Raw genomic sequence first — 16,167 nt, 5'->3', positions numbered from 1 at the left:
AGTGCTGCCCTGCTGAAGATGGATCAGTAAGATGTTAAATTCACAAACTAAAGCATAGTGAAACTCAGTCGTAGTAAGTGGAATTCTTTCTATCTCAGATCATTTTATGGTTAAATATGCCACCCTGAAGTACTGTGTGCGCTCTCGTCAAATAATGATCTATCATGATGTACTGAAGTTCACATCATCTGTGCTTTCACAGAAATGAGAAGCGCAAAGGAATTAAACATTCATGCACATGTTTATCTTTGCACATGTCCTGGATTTGTTGGGAACCTGGGAACAATTATATTGTAGACCGCTTCATATTCTACTATGCTTTAGTGCATGCGTTGCATAATCTCCCATACTTCCTTATATTTTGGATGTTATGGACATTCTTGAATGTAATTCCTTTGCTGCATTCTCTATTTTGTGCCATTCCCTAAACTCTCCCGTGCTTATTCTAAAACTGATCCTTGTGATTGTTAACAGATTGGTAGAATGCCAGTGGAATTAGCTGCAATCCATGGATGGAGGGAATGTGTTGAGATTCTCTTTCCTGTCACATCCCGTGTAGCTAGATTCGCAGACTGGAGCGTTGATGGAATAATGCAACAGTGCTCAGAAGTATGAATAAAATATTTCATATTCTACTTATTGTTCCAGTTAGGTTGATGCCATTAGTTTTACGCAGATCAAGCAAAAAAAAAACTGAAATTAGCTTTCCTTGAGGTATTTGTCACTGCCATGCATTCTATTATATTTGAGTTTCATTTACACATTTTGTTTAGGGTAATCTTCATAAAAGTGAGGAACCTGCTTTCAAAGCGCTAGGGGATACTGCATTTAAGAGAAAGGCTTATACTCATGCAGCGGCTCTATACACCAAGGTAAAATTCGTTTGATCAGATCGGTGGCTGCATATTAGTAGTACAATAAATACTTGGTTAACTTATGACATATTGAAATTACCAATGAATCAAATCACATAATCATTTTGTCAACAGTGCTACAGATCTGGGCGTTCTACTTGGAAACAAACAAATTTTATTAACAAAATTTGAGGTCCCAAATTTTTTATTTAGAAATATTTGTACATGTAGATATCAGATTGTTGAGAATTTGCTTTCTATCATATATTTTTTTAATATTTACATAAGTATTTATAGGACAAGAAGTGTTAGCTAGTGTTGTCATTTTGTGGGATACCATTTGATGGCTCCAGGGAATGGAGACTGGCCCTAAGGATTCAACCTTGTATGCAAAGAGGAGCCTTTGCTGGCTGCGTATGGGTGAGAAAGAAAAAGCTTTGGATGATGCCCATACCTGCAAATGTATGATTCTTGATGGATCAAATTGCTTCCCTGAGCAAGGAGCAGCTCTAATACCGACGGAGGTACGAGCATTTTATGTTCCATAATGTATTGTTTTACCTGGCCATGCATTAATGCTTATGTGCTTAGGACTATGGCCAAGCATCTGAAGCTCTTATATCTAGCTTGAAGTTGGATTCTGGAAGCGGCCTGGTTGATGAAGTATCTGGGTAATCTCTGCTATCTGCTTGCCAATGTTTGGTTGGATAGCTCCAAGTTGTTATTTTAATATAAATCATTATTTTCAATCAATTAACAGAAAATATAATCACTTGGGACATCATCATCATGTTGTTTCTCCCATGCCCATTGTCGGTTCTGTGATGTTAAACCTTCATCTTCCTTTTTGCCCTTTGTTTTGGTTTTCAGATTACATGTCACCAAACGTAGAAGAAGATTATTCAGAGGAATCTGTTTTCTTATTCTTGATTTCTGCTGAACTTTTGATTAATGTCCAGTGATTTAAATTGTACTACTCGGAGTACTATATATATGCTACTATTATTCTATTAACTTGGCATTAGAACTTGCAGGGAGGAGGATAAGTGAATAAAGGTTAGTTACTGCCCGGACATGTGAAGCGTCCACTGAAGTTGTGAGGCGTTGTGTTTTGTTCGATCTTGCACGTTGTACTGTATAGCCTGTTGATACTCTGGTGAACAAAACAACGTAAGCGTGGAGATGTAAGTACCTATAGATAGCACAAACGAGTAGCTGGATTGTAGATGATGCCAACATGTTACATATGGTACTGAGCTGTGAAACTGAACCATGTACCATAGTTGCTTACTTGGGGTATAACTGCGAATTTGGGACAATAACTACACCACTATTGCAATTGAGATTGTTGGGAGTTTAAACATGTTGAAAGTCTTTTGTTTGTTAAAAGCTGCGACTGAGATTATTGGAATTTCAAATCTGTATATATATTGTGTATCTTTTTGCTGAAAATTGCGATGAACAATACATGAAGTTAGTTTATATGTTGAAAGGTGTGTCAGGTTGCATCTTCAATTTCTGAAAGTCCCATCAGTTTTCTTTGATTTTTGGAAAGTTCCTGACAGATCTTGTAGTGGGTATCTGCAAATTGCAATACCTATACACCACTAAAAAACTATGTGTGCCGACTTTGTTTCTTGCTCATGTTCCGTTGTTGTCCCAGGGTTAATAGTTCTTGCTGGTTTGGCTATCTAGTTTCTGATTTTGTCCAGCCAAAAATATTTGCTGACCGATGCTCACCGATATAGATATCCGCTCAAGGGACGACTCGGGAATTTATGATTGCTATCTAATCCAACAAATAAAAAGTACAGACCTAATTTTGCTTTGATTATATCGTTTACTGAAATAGTATATATGATCCGACGAGCATACAGTTTTTCACCGTACCAAACGACCAAATACTCGTAATTAATCAATCAAAACTAAGAAAAATGAGGAACCACAGTTATAAGAAGCTGCAAATTAAGATGAAATAATGCCCTAGCTATGACGTCTACTCGAAGGCCCACTGGTTCTCCTGTCGGACATTGGCCTCCTCCTCGGGCGTGAAGTCGTTCTCGACGTTGAACATGTCGCGAACCTGCTCAACCGTCATGTCCTTCATCATGTTGGCGACCGTCTGGCAGCTGAGCTCCAGGATCCCCTTGATGTCGAGGTAGTTGGCGGCGAGGATGATATCGAAAAGGGTGGCCCGGTCCACTTTGATGAAGTCGGCGTCGAAGCTCTTAAGGTCCTGCTCAGCGCCAGCGGCGACGACGTGCTTGTTGCAGTACTCGATGACCTTGGCGAGGATGATGGACTTGACATTGGGGAGCGGGATCAAGTTTTCGGCGCAGCCGTCCTCGATCATGTGCTGTATGGTCGACGACAAGGCCGCCGCCTCGTGCGTGACCTCGAAGATCTCGCCGTCGGAGCTCTTCAGCGTGACCGTCTTGCTCTTGTTGACGGTGGCCTCGTCGGCGTTGCTCTTGTCGACCACGGCCTCAGCGACGCTGCTCTTGTCGACCACGACCTCGTCGCTCTTCACAACCTCGTCGACCTTGTTTCCGTCCGCCATAGTTCGTGCTTGATCTCTCGTCGAAGCTCTAGGTCGTGCTCGATCTCGATTCTCAGGCTTGGTGCTTGGATTGATTTGATGCAGGGCAGCCGATCGCAGCCATATTTAAAGGCTCAGAGAAGGCAAGAAGGGGCCGACTCGGGTCGGGTCTGGATATTCGAGTTTCAGAGTTTGGATCGGTCTCCTCTTGTCAGACATGGTCACGACGTCAGAGATTCAGTAGTACACGTACGTTCTGCATAATTTACCGGTTATAAGTGGATGAATCCGCGATGGATTTGATTTCCTTGACCATAACTTGTACTGGTACACAATATCGACGATCACGCATACATGGTTGAAATTCAATCGTCGCGCCACGAGTAACTGAGTATATTATGCATGGTCTCCGACTACTACTGCTATTTGTTGCTGCGTGCCCCGGCGAAGAAGGCGAGGGCGCCGACGAGCGGCGCGTTGGTGTAGGTGGACGGCTCCGCCTGCGCGTAGTTGTCGCGGCTGTCGGAGTACGCGTCGCTGTAGTCAGGCCCGCCGACGACGGCGCCGACGAGCACGTTGCGGTCCGGCTCCGACGAGTGCAGGTACTGGAAGCCGTCGTCGCAGCCGATGCGGCCCGGGTGGTCGCGCACCGACGGCATGGACGCGCCGCGGTGGTGCACGCGCTGCGGGTACCGCGCCCCGAACCCCACCATGTACGACATCCCGGCCGGGTTCGCGCCCAGGATGTAGTCCACCTGCTTCTTGGCGAGCGAGACGAGAGCGGCCGGCGCGACCGCCCCGGAGCCGCAGGAGGCCGCGCCGGCGGCGGCGCCGAGGTACTTGGCGTAGGCGAGGAGGAGGAAGGTGGTGGAGGTCACGTACTGCATGTTGCTGTCGCCGTCCTTGAACAGCAGCCCGCCCGGCGTGTACTCCCCCTGGCCGGCGCCGGCGCCCGGGACGAGGGAGCAGATGTAGTGGTCGGCGTGCGACTTGTACGTGCTCAGGCCGTCCACCCTGTTCTGCAAGAACACCTTGGAGAGGAGGACCTTTGTGGCGACGCGCTTATCGTCCCAGCTGACGGTGTAGTCGTCCTGCTCTCCGCCGAGGTTGGGTCCGTTGGCGCGGATGTACGACATGTACTCGCCATCTGAGGACGGCGACGGCGACGACGCCAGGTGCAGCCACGCCGCCGCCCAGAGCAGCTCGTCCTGCGCATTCATTTATTCTCGCCGTTAAGTCTCCGACCAGAGTCATCGGCGGCGGAAAAAAAATCAAACCAATACGTACATTGTATCCGGAGTATGAGCGGTAGAAACCGGACACCACGGAGCCGAGCGAGTCGCTGTAGGAGCCCCTGTACCGGTCCGCGAAATCAAACACCTGGCGCGCGGCGGCGAGCAGCCTGGACGAGTAGGCCGGGTCGCGGCGGCGGAACACGAGGGAGGCCGCTGCAAGCGCCGCGGCGGTCTCGCCGGCGACGTCGGACCCGGGGCTCTGCGTCGTCACCTTGTAGGCCGCCCGAGGCGTGTCCATGTCCTCGGGCCGCTCCCAGCACGCGTGGTCCCGGCCCGCGTCCGCGACCTGCACCCACAGGGCTCCCGGCGTCGCGGTCGCCGCCTTGAGCAGGTAGTCGGCGCCCCAGCGCACGGCCGCCTCGGCTTCGCCGCGAGAGGTAGATGGTGTGGCGTCGCCGACGAACTCGACGACGCTCCAGGAGAGCATGGTGACGGTGAAGGCCATGGGCAAGCCGAACTTGACGTTGTCGCCGGCGTCGTAGTACCCTCCCACCAGGTCCACCTGTTCGACCGAATGCCACGACGGACAGACAGACAGACATGCACGTAAATACGTAGTACTCTCTTTAACGCTCGACATGCAAATGCGTGTACGTACATTGGAGGCAGATCCGTCGGAGAGGGCGGAGTCGGCGCGCCACCCGACGCGCTGGCCCGGCGGCAGCTTCCCGGAGCGCTGCGCCTCGAAGAAGAGCACCGCCTTGTCGAGGGCGTCCGCGTAGTTGAACGCGGCGGCGTGGCGCGCGCCGGCGATCAGGAAGAGGACGGCGACCGCGATGGAGACGGACAGGTTACAGGCTCTGGTGGAGGACATCATGCCTGGATGTGTACGTGCTCTACTACTGTGCTACTACTAACTGCTACGGTACGAGATCAATGGCCAATGGCTGATTATATAGTGGCGGATTGGACTCCATGACTCCATGAGATCGAGGCGAAGACATGGAATGAAGAAGGTGAATCGGCAGTTTGTTCCTCCGAGATTGGAAGCAACCGAAAAGACTGGCGTTTGTCGTGGACTCGAATGGCAGGGAATCGCACGTCGTCAGCTACAATCCATCGCCATTCCCCACGGCGGACCGATCCGTCAATACAGGCGAACTTTTACTACTAATCCGTTTTATTTATGGGACAGGATTCACACGAACACGCTACGTAATGCTCGCCTTGATTTGGTGCCTGCATTCTAATTTCTAAAAGTATGTCATCTGGTTTCCACTTTTAAGGTGACAGTGCAGGGCGGCGCAGTTTCTGCCGGCGTGAATCCAGAGCCTGGCCGGCCGGCCGGCCTTTCAGATGCGCGCACGGGATTAATGGCGCACTGCCGCAGATGCCGACGCAGCTCGTCGCCGGCCGGTGCCGCGAAAACTGAGCATGGTTCAAATGGATTGCGTTAACCGGAATGACTCTGCCCTCTGCTTAATTTGCTCGTGTTAACTAGCTTTCCGTGTGCGGCCGTCGTCGCTAATAACGGCCGCCGTTTGACTCGCGGGCATTCGGGAGCAAAGATGTGCTTTCAGGGACACCACGCGCATGTTTTTCAGGAACACTAAACGTGCACGTGCAACGGATGCACATGCACTGTGCGTGCAGAATCGAGAGGCGCTTGAAGAAATGCTATGCGTGAATTATGTCTATTTTTCAAAAAACTTCGGGGTGGCCTTTCTACCTCCCGTACACGAGAACACTAGGTTTTGTTGTGTGACAATCTGTTTCAGATTGTAGGAACTCGATGAACCTCAATGGAACTTGACAGATCAAATTAAGCATGAAACCTGATATGCGTGGGACGAATCCACTTCTGGCTTACATTACCTAACTGATTTTGCACAACAAAGATGTGTTATCAAACTATGTGCAACTTCTTGGCTTACACGGATGGATTTTATTTGGAAAATGATTCAATCCCCCCGGGGGATAACGCACTCTGCAACCCCCGGTTCGATAACCGTCCAGGGCCACGCGTTATGGGTGGGCCCCCACCACGACTACCTTGTTCGTTTTCTCTCTCCCGCAACACTGCGTCCATGGAAACTGAGAAAGCCACGCCGCCGCGCCCCAGCCACGGCACCGCGCTCCGCCGCTGCGCCCCATCCACGGTGCCGTGCTCCGCCGCCGCCGCGCCTAAACCGAGAAAGCCACGCCGCCGCGCCTAGCCACGGCACCGCGCTCCGCCGCTGCGCCCCATCCACGGCGCCGCGCTCCGCCCGCCGCGCCTTAGCTTCGCCTTCCCTGCGAGCGGCTGCCGTCTCCCCCGATCTCCTCCTCGCCGCAGGTCTGCAACAGCTATGTCGCGTCCAAGTCGGCGCACACGGCGATGCTCCCCTGCGCGCGGTCGTCGGCTCCCCGACGCCCCCCACGTGCAACCCTCGGAGGTCGACGACGCTGCTGTGTTGCCCATTTTTGGGATGCTACTAGTGGCTGTCACTAGTGCTATCAGCCGAGGCGTCAATGCTACAAGCGGTCGTCGCCGATGCTACCAATGCTGCCTCCATCTCGCGTTCCTCGGCTTCCTCGGGAGTTTTGCTGCCTTAGGCCTGCGGCGTTGCTACTGCGGAGGTCGGTTTTGCTATTTTAAGGTGTCGGACATTGCTATCGGCGGAGGGTGGATTTTTGCTACCATAGGCATAGGGCGTTGCTACTAGCAGCTTGTGGCGTTGCTGTCCGGACGGACGGAGTTGCTGCAACCTCGGACGGCGTTGCTGCCGGCTTCGAGCGATGTCTCCGTTGATGTCCTACAGGATTTGCAGCATATGAATAAAAAAATTGCTACAATTTATTTGCGGTTTTGCTACATATGCGTAATATGTTTGCTACGTGGTCTCCGGCGAGCTCAGCCTTTTTATTTTCTTTTTCTGAACGAACCGTTTTTTGCTTCAGTCATTTGCTGCCGGGGGTGTTTTTTTGCTGCCGGAGATGTTTTTTTGCTACATGCAAATCTAACCGTCAAAATGATTGATCCGACGGCTGGGGGACCCGGGGGCTGGGGAATCAGATCCCCGGGGGACGCCTAGCAGTTTCCATTTTATTTTTATTTTTTTACACCTCAAAAAATATGACTGATCAATAGTGCATTTACATAATTATTAAGTTGCATGTTTCGTAACGCCATTGTCATGCATTTTCAGAAATGCGCAACTACCTCGTCAAGAAAAGTGCTAGCAACACGCTTGTATTTTCTTCCTTTTCTATTTGGCTATTTGTAGGTTGCGCTTTTTCGTCACACCATAGTTATGCTTTTATAGAAAAATGAGAAACTACCTCATCACAAATGTGCTTATTTTGTCTAGTTATTTATGGGTTGCTCATTTGGCCACATCATAGCTGCACTTTCTTTTGAAATGATAGACTACCTCATCAATAAAAGTATGGCCGGCGCGCTTTTCTTTTTTGTCTAGTTATATGTAGATTGCTCATTTGGCCACACCATTGTGTTTGGGAGAACTAAAAATTATGTAGTACAATATATCTTTGCACCAAAGCATAGATCAAAACTCTAAAGTAATCTTATAAGTAATTAGTAAGTGTTATAATTGTCAACCCATATTTTTTGGCCGCCGCAACTGACAACATAATAAATTTCTACAAGCGACATATTGTTGGTTTGTTCATTTTCTTTCACACTGATTTATAGGGATGAAAATATGCTCTTATGTTTCTACATTTACAAAATATGTAAAGGAGGATGCGTTTTTTTTATCTTGAACTTGGAAAAGTAGTAACGAAATTTCCCATTTGATATAAGCGACAAAAAGTTAATACCTTTCAGCCGAGATCATGTTTTTGAAATGGATTGAAATACACTTGATTTTGTTTATCATGAAACAATGTAGTGATACTGATATATTTACATGAATTTCTTTGCATGCTGGTTTGTATTTTGTCAAACTCCAAGTTAATCATCTGATCCAATAACAAAGAAAATTAACAGGCAATGGTTGTGCACAATGTATTGTGATATTAGCTATCCAATCCACGATTCCTCTTCTGCGAATCAACGAGAGGCAAGTTGCGTGACTATTATACTGCTAACGGTGTGTTTTGAGTTTTATCAAAATAACATGCCAGACTTTTTAAAGGTGGTTCAAAATTGCAGATGGTGACATTAAAATCAAGGTCATGAATTTTTCATTTTTTCAAAAGTGAGATCATGATTGGTGCATTTGTTTCAATAGTGGAGTATTTGTTTTATTTCCTGTGCTCCGGTGCTTTCTGAAAATTTTATTTGCACAACTTTCAAAGCAAGATCAAAGGCTGTGGTTAGGAGGAGTGGGTCTTGGGAAGTGGGCAGTTATACGCTTTGGTGATCACAGCCATCCGTCTGCTTTGGGAAACGTGCAAAAAAAGTATTGGAAAGCACAGGTTATAAATAAACTTCATGAGACACCCCTAGTGATGCCCTCGCATTTGCGAGGGCCATTGTGCTAGTTAACTTTAAGACGGCCTTCTTGTAATATGCAAAATGTCCTAGAGTCAGCTAATATATTGATGAAATGTAACTCAAATCAACACAAATACAAGATATAAGTTGACCTCCACTTTGTCACAAGTTCACAACTCCAAATTATATTATTATACCAAGGATAGATCGTTGAAGCTCCAAACGTACACGGTTGGAGAAAGTCTTCATTTTATTTCGGTAGAAAAAAAAGATAACCAAGAAAGTAATCTAAAATAAATATTGTCTCTCATCATGGTGTCATCTCTAAACCCCATTGGTATATATACTATAAATAAGATCAGTCAATCCATCAACGGTCACCAACATTTGTACACGCTCAACTGCTCCACGGTCTCCATGTAGCAGAATGTTTTCGTTTTGGCGGAGTGGTTGCTTTCTCCGGCATCGATGACGATCGCTCTCCCCTGGTTTTTAGCGTTGATCTCCACCACACCGTGACGCGCCTTTCTTGTGTTGCCGCTAGGCACGTGACTGAACACGAAATTACTTGCACCAAGCGTCATGACGTGCTTCCCGCCATGAGCAAAGTGCGGCCCCGCGAGACAATGGCGCTGGTGGCACCATCGCGAGGACGCCGCCTGGAGCGGTAGTCTACGCACCTGCAAGATGTACCAGCAGCTCCACTTGGGGTTTCCGGGCACGCCCTCCATGACCCACACATCCGTCCTGGCAAGGTCTTGCGAGACGACATGGGTGAAAGCGATTCCTAGCCTGTCGTGCACCTCCGTAAGGCCCCAGCTGCCTTGTCTAGAGAGTATAGTCGGCAACGGCCCAACGGATGCGAAGCTCTCGTGGTCGAGGTCGAATGAAACGACCCTTGCATCCGCGCCCTCCACCGCCAGGTACATGTAGCCGTCGGTGCTCACGATGCCGGCGTCGAGGTCGCATCTCGCGCCGCGGTAAACCGTAGGGACCTCCCGCCAGGATGCCTCCCCGAGAGTGAACACCAATACCCGGTCCAAGTTTTGCGGAACGTGCACGACCTTGTACCGCCCGGTTGCGGGGTGGTACGTGAAGCTGTATGTCCGGTGCCACTTGCGGTTACCACCGGCGTGCGACGGCGGTGGCAACGGCGGGATAGGCAGCGTCTCTCCGGTGACCGGGTTGGCCAGCGTGATGGCGCCGCCGGGCTCTCGGTCGTCGCACAGGCAGATGATCGAGGCCGTTGCAGGTGCCAAGCATGGTCATGCCCTTGAAGCTGGCAGCCGTGGCATGGGACCACAGCTCCCTTGGGCGCTCAGCTGCTGCAGACAGGTCTTCGTAAACGAACGCGGTGTCCGCGGTGGCGACGATCGTCTTGATGCGGCGCTTCCGCAGGTCGGTGGCCGTGCGCGTGTCGGCGGTGTGGCGCCAGTTCCGGCAGACGAGGCGGAGCCGGCGGCGAGTGTTGGGCGGGAGGCGGCTCAGGATTTCCGCGTGCGAGGGCGTCCGGCTCCAAGGCCATGCCGCAGCTTCCCGTGCCCTATCGTCTCCTGGCCCAAGTGCTTGCGGTTCGTAAGGTTTTCCGATATCCTGTGCGTCTTAACCCGATGCCGATCCCCTTCTTGGCTGTCAAGTTGGCTCTGATTTTCATGGATCGGAACTCGGAGGTTATATTTTCTCCAACGCTTTGATGACGTGATCGTCTCACCGGGGACTAATCAGAAGGAAAACGCTTGTTGTCAGCCGACCGATCCGGGGGGGAAAGATCGGTCGTGCTGTTTCAGCGCGGCCCGCCCCGTGTTCGTACAGACCCATTAGCTCATAAACACTTCCTGCTGTGATTTTAGTCCATGCAAGTAAAGTAGTCAGCGCAGTCCATGCAAGCAAAGCAGCCAGCGCCATTGCCATTCTAGCTTCGTCATGCCGCACGTAGAGATGTTGTATACGTTTGTTAGTTTTGTAACAATTGCGTATACAATTTATAAAGAAAGCACGTCATAGATGTTGTAATGTTTACCCGGACGTTTACCATAAATTGTTTTGTTGTAATCGCCTATAATTTTTGGTAAAATAGTTGGTGATTTTTATTGTAATTAAATATATAGAAAATGTGTTATTGTTTAACCAATTTTTTCATAGTCACGAACACATGTTTTTTTGTTGTTATAGCTTTTGATTTTTTATTGTAATTGTTGTCAATTTTTGTTGTAAACCAACATGTAGAAAAGTAGTTGTTAATTATCCACTTTTTATAACATTTACATTTTAAAATTTTGTTGTGAATATTTTGTTGTAATAGTATATATTTTTTGTAAGCGGGGTGAGGATCTTGTTGTAATACTTGTTATGACTCAGATCCGTCGTCGGGTGGCATTTTTGTTGTAAATATTGAGGATGTCAGATCAAAGGGATATAACTTTTCAGTTTAACTGGGGAAGAGAAGGACTGCGGGTTGAGTTTCCAAAAAATAGGGGGCAAAATGTAAAAGTTACATTACGGTTGATTCTGGAGGTCGGATCTCGATCGGACAGAGCGGAGGACAACCGATTTTTCTCTCTTTTTCAGTCAGCCGACGCTCAGCGTCGCCCTAATCAGAAACGGGGTTGTACACGGTCTGCACATAGGTTTCCTTTCCTTTAGGTTTTGCTTCTTCCTTTGATGAGATCCCAGCGGGTGATTGGTTACCCCAAAAGAAGTTGTGATTCTTCCTAATTTGATGCCACCCCATAGACAGCATGATGGCTTTTCTAATGGTCTGTACTAATCGACGAAGAAAATGGCAACTATTCCAACTCCCAAGAGACAAGAGTAGACACCGGTGCCAGATGTGCTAGAGTATCAGGTCCAACATCCACACTACGACCGTCGACAGATAAGTCCAAGTCCAGTAAAGCGGCCGCATCTTATCACAAGTCAGACCAGCCAGGCCATATACGGATGCCTATATATCCCCTGAAACCTCTGAAACTGTGAAGCATATCATCAAGGGAAAAGGGAGATAATCAAAGCAGCAGGCAACATGAGGAGGAACACTCTCCTCGCCCTCGTGTCCTGGCTCATGCTGCTCGCGCTCTTCGTCACTACCACGACCGCTTCACTGCGTAAGCCACAAACTCAGTTGCTCCTTTCCTTGCGAAGCTTTCTTGGGAAGCTTGTTTGTTAGATTGACAGTCATGTTCTTCTGCTGCTGGCAAGTCCACATCACCTTCATCTCCATGGTTTTAATCTGTTTTCTGAACTTCGCCTTGCACTCTTTCTTTTGTTTCAGCATGCCAGTGCTGCTGGATTGTGGAGCAACCGACGAGGACCTGCGGCCATGCCTGCTGCGGCGACAACTGCTGCCCGCCTGCTCCACCACCACCATAAGCGCCCTGAAAAAATGATGATGGTCATGCGTGTTCATCAGTAATACTTAGTATAATAAGCATAAAGAAAAGAGATGAGTTCTGAGGGAATGATGTTGTACTGCTCACCAGCTCTTCCTTGAGCATGTAACGATCCCTATTACTTTCCAATAATAATACATCTCTTGGCTCCTTCAGAATGACTTTCATTTAGGTGCTGCATCAAGACTATTCCAGCACTGACTTGTCCTCTAAGCCATTACTTTGCACATAGACATTTCATTAATAAATTAATCTTGACATAAATTACTAGGGTTTTTCATTGTCTAATCTCACAATAATCTAAGACCGTCCTCACCTAAATCTGATCATCTAGAAGTCACGAATACAGGCTATTTCACAAAGGCACCCTTACCGTGCCCCAATCAACACACCATTTTCAACTTCAGGCTGAGCCCATCATTCTAAGGTACATCAACACCCACAAAGTTAAAATCGACACCCCACAGAAGACCCCACAGCAACCTCGTCCACAAGATGCAACTGCAGAGCTCTTACTATCATCGATGGCGACAAGAAAGCGGCATTCACCAACGGATGGATCAAGGTAGGTGATCATCCCATGCCCATCGAAGTCGCAGCTCTTTGGATCCTGTTTCTGCCTCTGGTAATAGCTGTTGAAAGCAAAGGAAACGTTTTCCTTCTGCCCAATGCCATAGCACGACCCTCCGTAGTAGAGAGTGGTGCAGTCCGCGGTGTCGCAGGCCAGCTTTAAGTGATTCGATGCCTCTTCGAGGCTCCGAGCGGGGTTTGCGACGCACCATCGGGATGGGAGATACGGAACCTCTTTAGCATTCTTCAGCACTGGATTGCCTAGCCCGAGATTCAATGGGTACTTGGCCTGTCCATCAAATGAGAAGATCCCCCAGTGCCGCTCAAAGTTTCCAGGTAGTACACTCTTTTCCTCCTCGTCAAGAAGGCCGAAAAGATAGACATCGGCCGGAGGTACACCAGGACGGAGTGGAGTTCCTTTGTTGCTCATAATACGGTTGATGAGTCCTTGGTTGAATGCCCTTGCTGCAGTCAAGTTTGCGCTTGGTGCTCCCTGAGTTGGCCAACCCACCTCACCAATTGCAATGGGTAGTTGCCCATAGCCGATTTTACTCAAAGCAGAAATTAGTGTGTCGAAGTTGCCATCGAAAGCATTGTAGTACACGTTTGCGCCATCTACCAGTGGATGAGTTGATCCTTCAAAGAAGGCATAATCTTGTGGAAAGTCAGAGTTCTGGTAAAGACTGAGGAAAGGGTAGATATTGACGACGAACGGAGCTCCGTTGGAACTGAGATAACTGGCAATCTGGGTCATTATCTGAGTCAGTTCAGTCCTGAATGCTCCTTGGGATGGAACGGAACCCTCATAGGCGTCAGCGTTGCATGGGACTACTAGCTTCACGTAGCTAGCAAGATTAGCCTTCACCAGTGATTGCTGAATGTTGGTCATCGCTGGAATAATGTATGACTGGAATTGACCCTGGTAGCTTGTCAGAAATGGTTCGTTTCCCACAGCAATATATCTGCAATAAATAGAAAGATTTATTGCTCATCCACACAATAAAGAATTCACAAATAGGTAATTGCCAAACAGATATGTCTCTTTATAAGGTTAAAAAGAAAAAAAGGGGCCACGCAAGACCACACAGACCTTATCTATTATTATTGCACATGAAAATTTGTTAAGAGGAAATTAAAAGCACGGAGAATAGCGCATAAAAGTAACTATAACACCCAGCACGGATTTGGTAGACATGGGTGCATGTGGACCCTTTATGAATAGTAAAATCAGAAAATTACTAAATAAAATAAAAATATACGGTATAATCTATCATCTATGCATGTAGAGAATGTATGCCGTACATGCATGTCAAGTTTGTAACTAGTAAAATACAGTAGTACTACTCTCTACTACGGAGGGTACATGTATGTGGTACTTGGTTTGTAACTTGTGCAAAAAATACAAACAAGTAACGAGACAAGGACCAGATTTTTACTGTGCCAAACAAAATACAGCGTTCCCTTTTTTTTTGTGTGCAGGCAACATACGATCGTGTCTTTTCTTTCAAATTTACGTGAGTAAGTATCAAGGTAATATGTACGTTGCGTGATTTATTTCAAAATTTCCTAAAAATTTCACATACCATTTTGAGATTTTTTGAAAATCAGGTCCACCTAGACACAGGTGGCCATGTTCTCCTGGCTATTTTTGCTATATAAGACCATCATAACTTGACTGCAAACATTACTAACCTAAACTAGCAAATCCCCTGAACCCAAGCATGTGATGAGTGAATAATGAATAGTGTCCCAGGACAGAAATTGGACAATACAAATTTCTTGAAGGCACTCGACGTTGAATTTATGATGACTTTTTCACACTATTGCCATGATAGCAGCAGATAGAGATTATTAACAGAAAGCTAAGTACAGTTCTTTCGGGATTCCACAGTTTATAACTGAACTACATATGACACTGTGTGGCATTGCGCTCCTTAAGCTAATTTTTTGAAGTATGATATAAAAAAGAACTAGTCTTAAACAGGATAATGAGGATTAGCAACCCTATAATTAAACTACTAAATCTAAAACTCATATCAAACACGATGAATTCAAGAATATCAATAAATATTGTCCAAGCAATCCCTCTTGATGACGAACAACTCGACAATGATGTAGTTGCCGAGCATTGAGTTAAAGGGACCTCGAACTACATACTCCCAGTCATGTGTACAAATCAACACATCTTATCACATTTTGAACTTTTGGAAGATATGGATTCTGTTATACCAACTAAGAGTTTATATATCATGGCTATTATCAAGTACAATAAACTCATGGAAGGTGATTCAGTGGCTGCAAAGCGTCTGCAGCTTAATGGTCCTTGTTTGTGTTCCAACAAGTGGGTTTTGGGTTCAGCCTGCCTTAGTAAGCACTTAAAGTCTAAATGTACATTACAATCAATCAACCAATAATAATAAACTGAAATTTTCCATTATTTTACTAGTAATGGGCAGTACTACATTTTCAAGAGAAGCCTCTATCAATTATAGAAGACAGCTTTTAGTAAACAAGAATCGCTATGCATCTAATTGCAAGATGAAGCAACATTTGCTTAGAGCAGCACATCTGCAATGCAATTGAAGTTATCAGCTCATGAGCAAATGGAATCAAGGCGGCACCAGATTCCCCTTTCCACTAACGATAAAGAGATCCCGTTTCGAACAGAGATAACCTTAAATAGTGAACGCACAGTGCCTGCATTGGCCACTCAATCAACAAGAATCCCCAAGCAAGAATCAGCACCAGTGATGCTAGCTAAAATGCTTGGCAGCTGCAAGAGATCTCGAGGGAAACCAACTCACCGGATGTCCACGCCACCGCGGCCGACGTACTGCGACACGTTCTGCGAGACCCACGCGTCGGCGGCGGCCGGCGACCCCGCGACGCTGGCGAGCTCCCCGTTGGTGAGTCCGACCATGACCTGGATGCCGCTGCGCGCGAGCGCGCGGAGCACGCCGGGGTCGGCGTCGAAGAGCTTGACCTTGCCGATCCGGTTCTCCCGCAGGAGGTCCACCACCACCTGCGGCGGCGCGCGGTGCGACGACAGCGTGCCCCAGTTCACCCCCACGGCCGCCTCGGCCGCGGCGGCGCATGACAGCGTTAAGAGGATGGCCAGGAGCGCCGCGCGGGCGGCCAT

General features: G+C 47.7%; 2 protein-coding genes across 2 annotated transcripts; both read right to left on the bottom strand.

Annotated features, from left to right (window-relative positions):
* Nucleotides 1-242: 242 nt before the first annotated feature.
* Nucleotides 243-5,502, bottom strand: LOC124656604 (endoglucanase 4-like). The gene is made up of 4 exons (XM_047195317.1): nucleotides 5,287-5,502; nucleotides 4,681-5,190; nucleotides 3,830-4,601; nucleotides 243-268 (listed from the first exon to the last, which is right to left on the bottom strand). Exons 1-4 carry the CDS (start codon nucleotides 5,500-5,502, stop codon nucleotides 243-245), a joined length of 1,524 nt encoding a protein of 507 aa, XP_047051273.1.
* Nucleotides 5,503-12,435: 6,933 nt separating this feature from the next.
* On the bottom strand, nucleotides 12,436-16,167 carry LOC124656603 (glucan endo-1,3-beta-glucosidase 5-like). The gene is made up of 2 exons (XM_047195316.1): nucleotides 15,833-16,167; nucleotides 12,436-13,990 (listed from the first exon to the last, which is right to left on the bottom strand). Exons 1-2 carry the CDS (start codon nucleotides 16,165-16,167, stop codon nucleotides 12,862-12,864), a joined length of 1,464 nt encoding a protein of 487 aa, XP_047051272.1. The 3' UTR covers nucleotides 12,436-12,861.

Source organism: Lolium rigidum, chromosome 5 (genome assembly GCF_022539505.1).
Source record: "Lolium rigidum isolate FL_2022 chromosome 5, APGP_CSIRO_Lrig_0.1, whole genome shotgun sequence".
Classification (NCBI taxonomy): domain Eukaryota; kingdom Viridiplantae; phylum Streptophyta; class Magnoliopsida; order Poales; family Poaceae; genus Lolium; species Lolium rigidum.
The sequence above is the reverse complement of the archived record's forward strand: the minus strand, read 5'-3'. Positions and strand labels throughout refer to the sequence as shown.

Excerpts from the sequence above, each read along its gene's own strand:
- LOC124656603 (XM_047195316.1), bottom strand. The coding sequence starts at position 16,167 with ATGGCCGCCCGCGCGGCGCTCCTGGCCATCCTCTTAACGCTGTCATGC. Across the intron at positions 13,991-15,832 it reads CGCGGTGGCGTGGACATCCG|ATATATTGCTGTGGGAAACG; the intron begins GTGAGTTGGTTT and ends TATTTATTGCAG.
- LOC124656604 (XM_047195317.1), bottom strand. The coding sequence starts at position 5,502 with ATGTCCTCCACCAGAGCCTGTAACCTGTCCGTCTCCATCGCGGTCGCC. Across the intron at positions 5,191-5,286 it reads CCGACGGATCTGCCTCCAAT|GTGGACCTGGTGGGAGGGTA; the intron begins GTACGTACACGC and ends TCGGTCGAACAG. Across the intron at positions 4,602-4,680 it reads GCTCATACTCCGGATACAAT|GACGAGCTGCTCTGGGCGGC; the intron begins GTACGTATTGGT and ends ATGAATGCGCAG.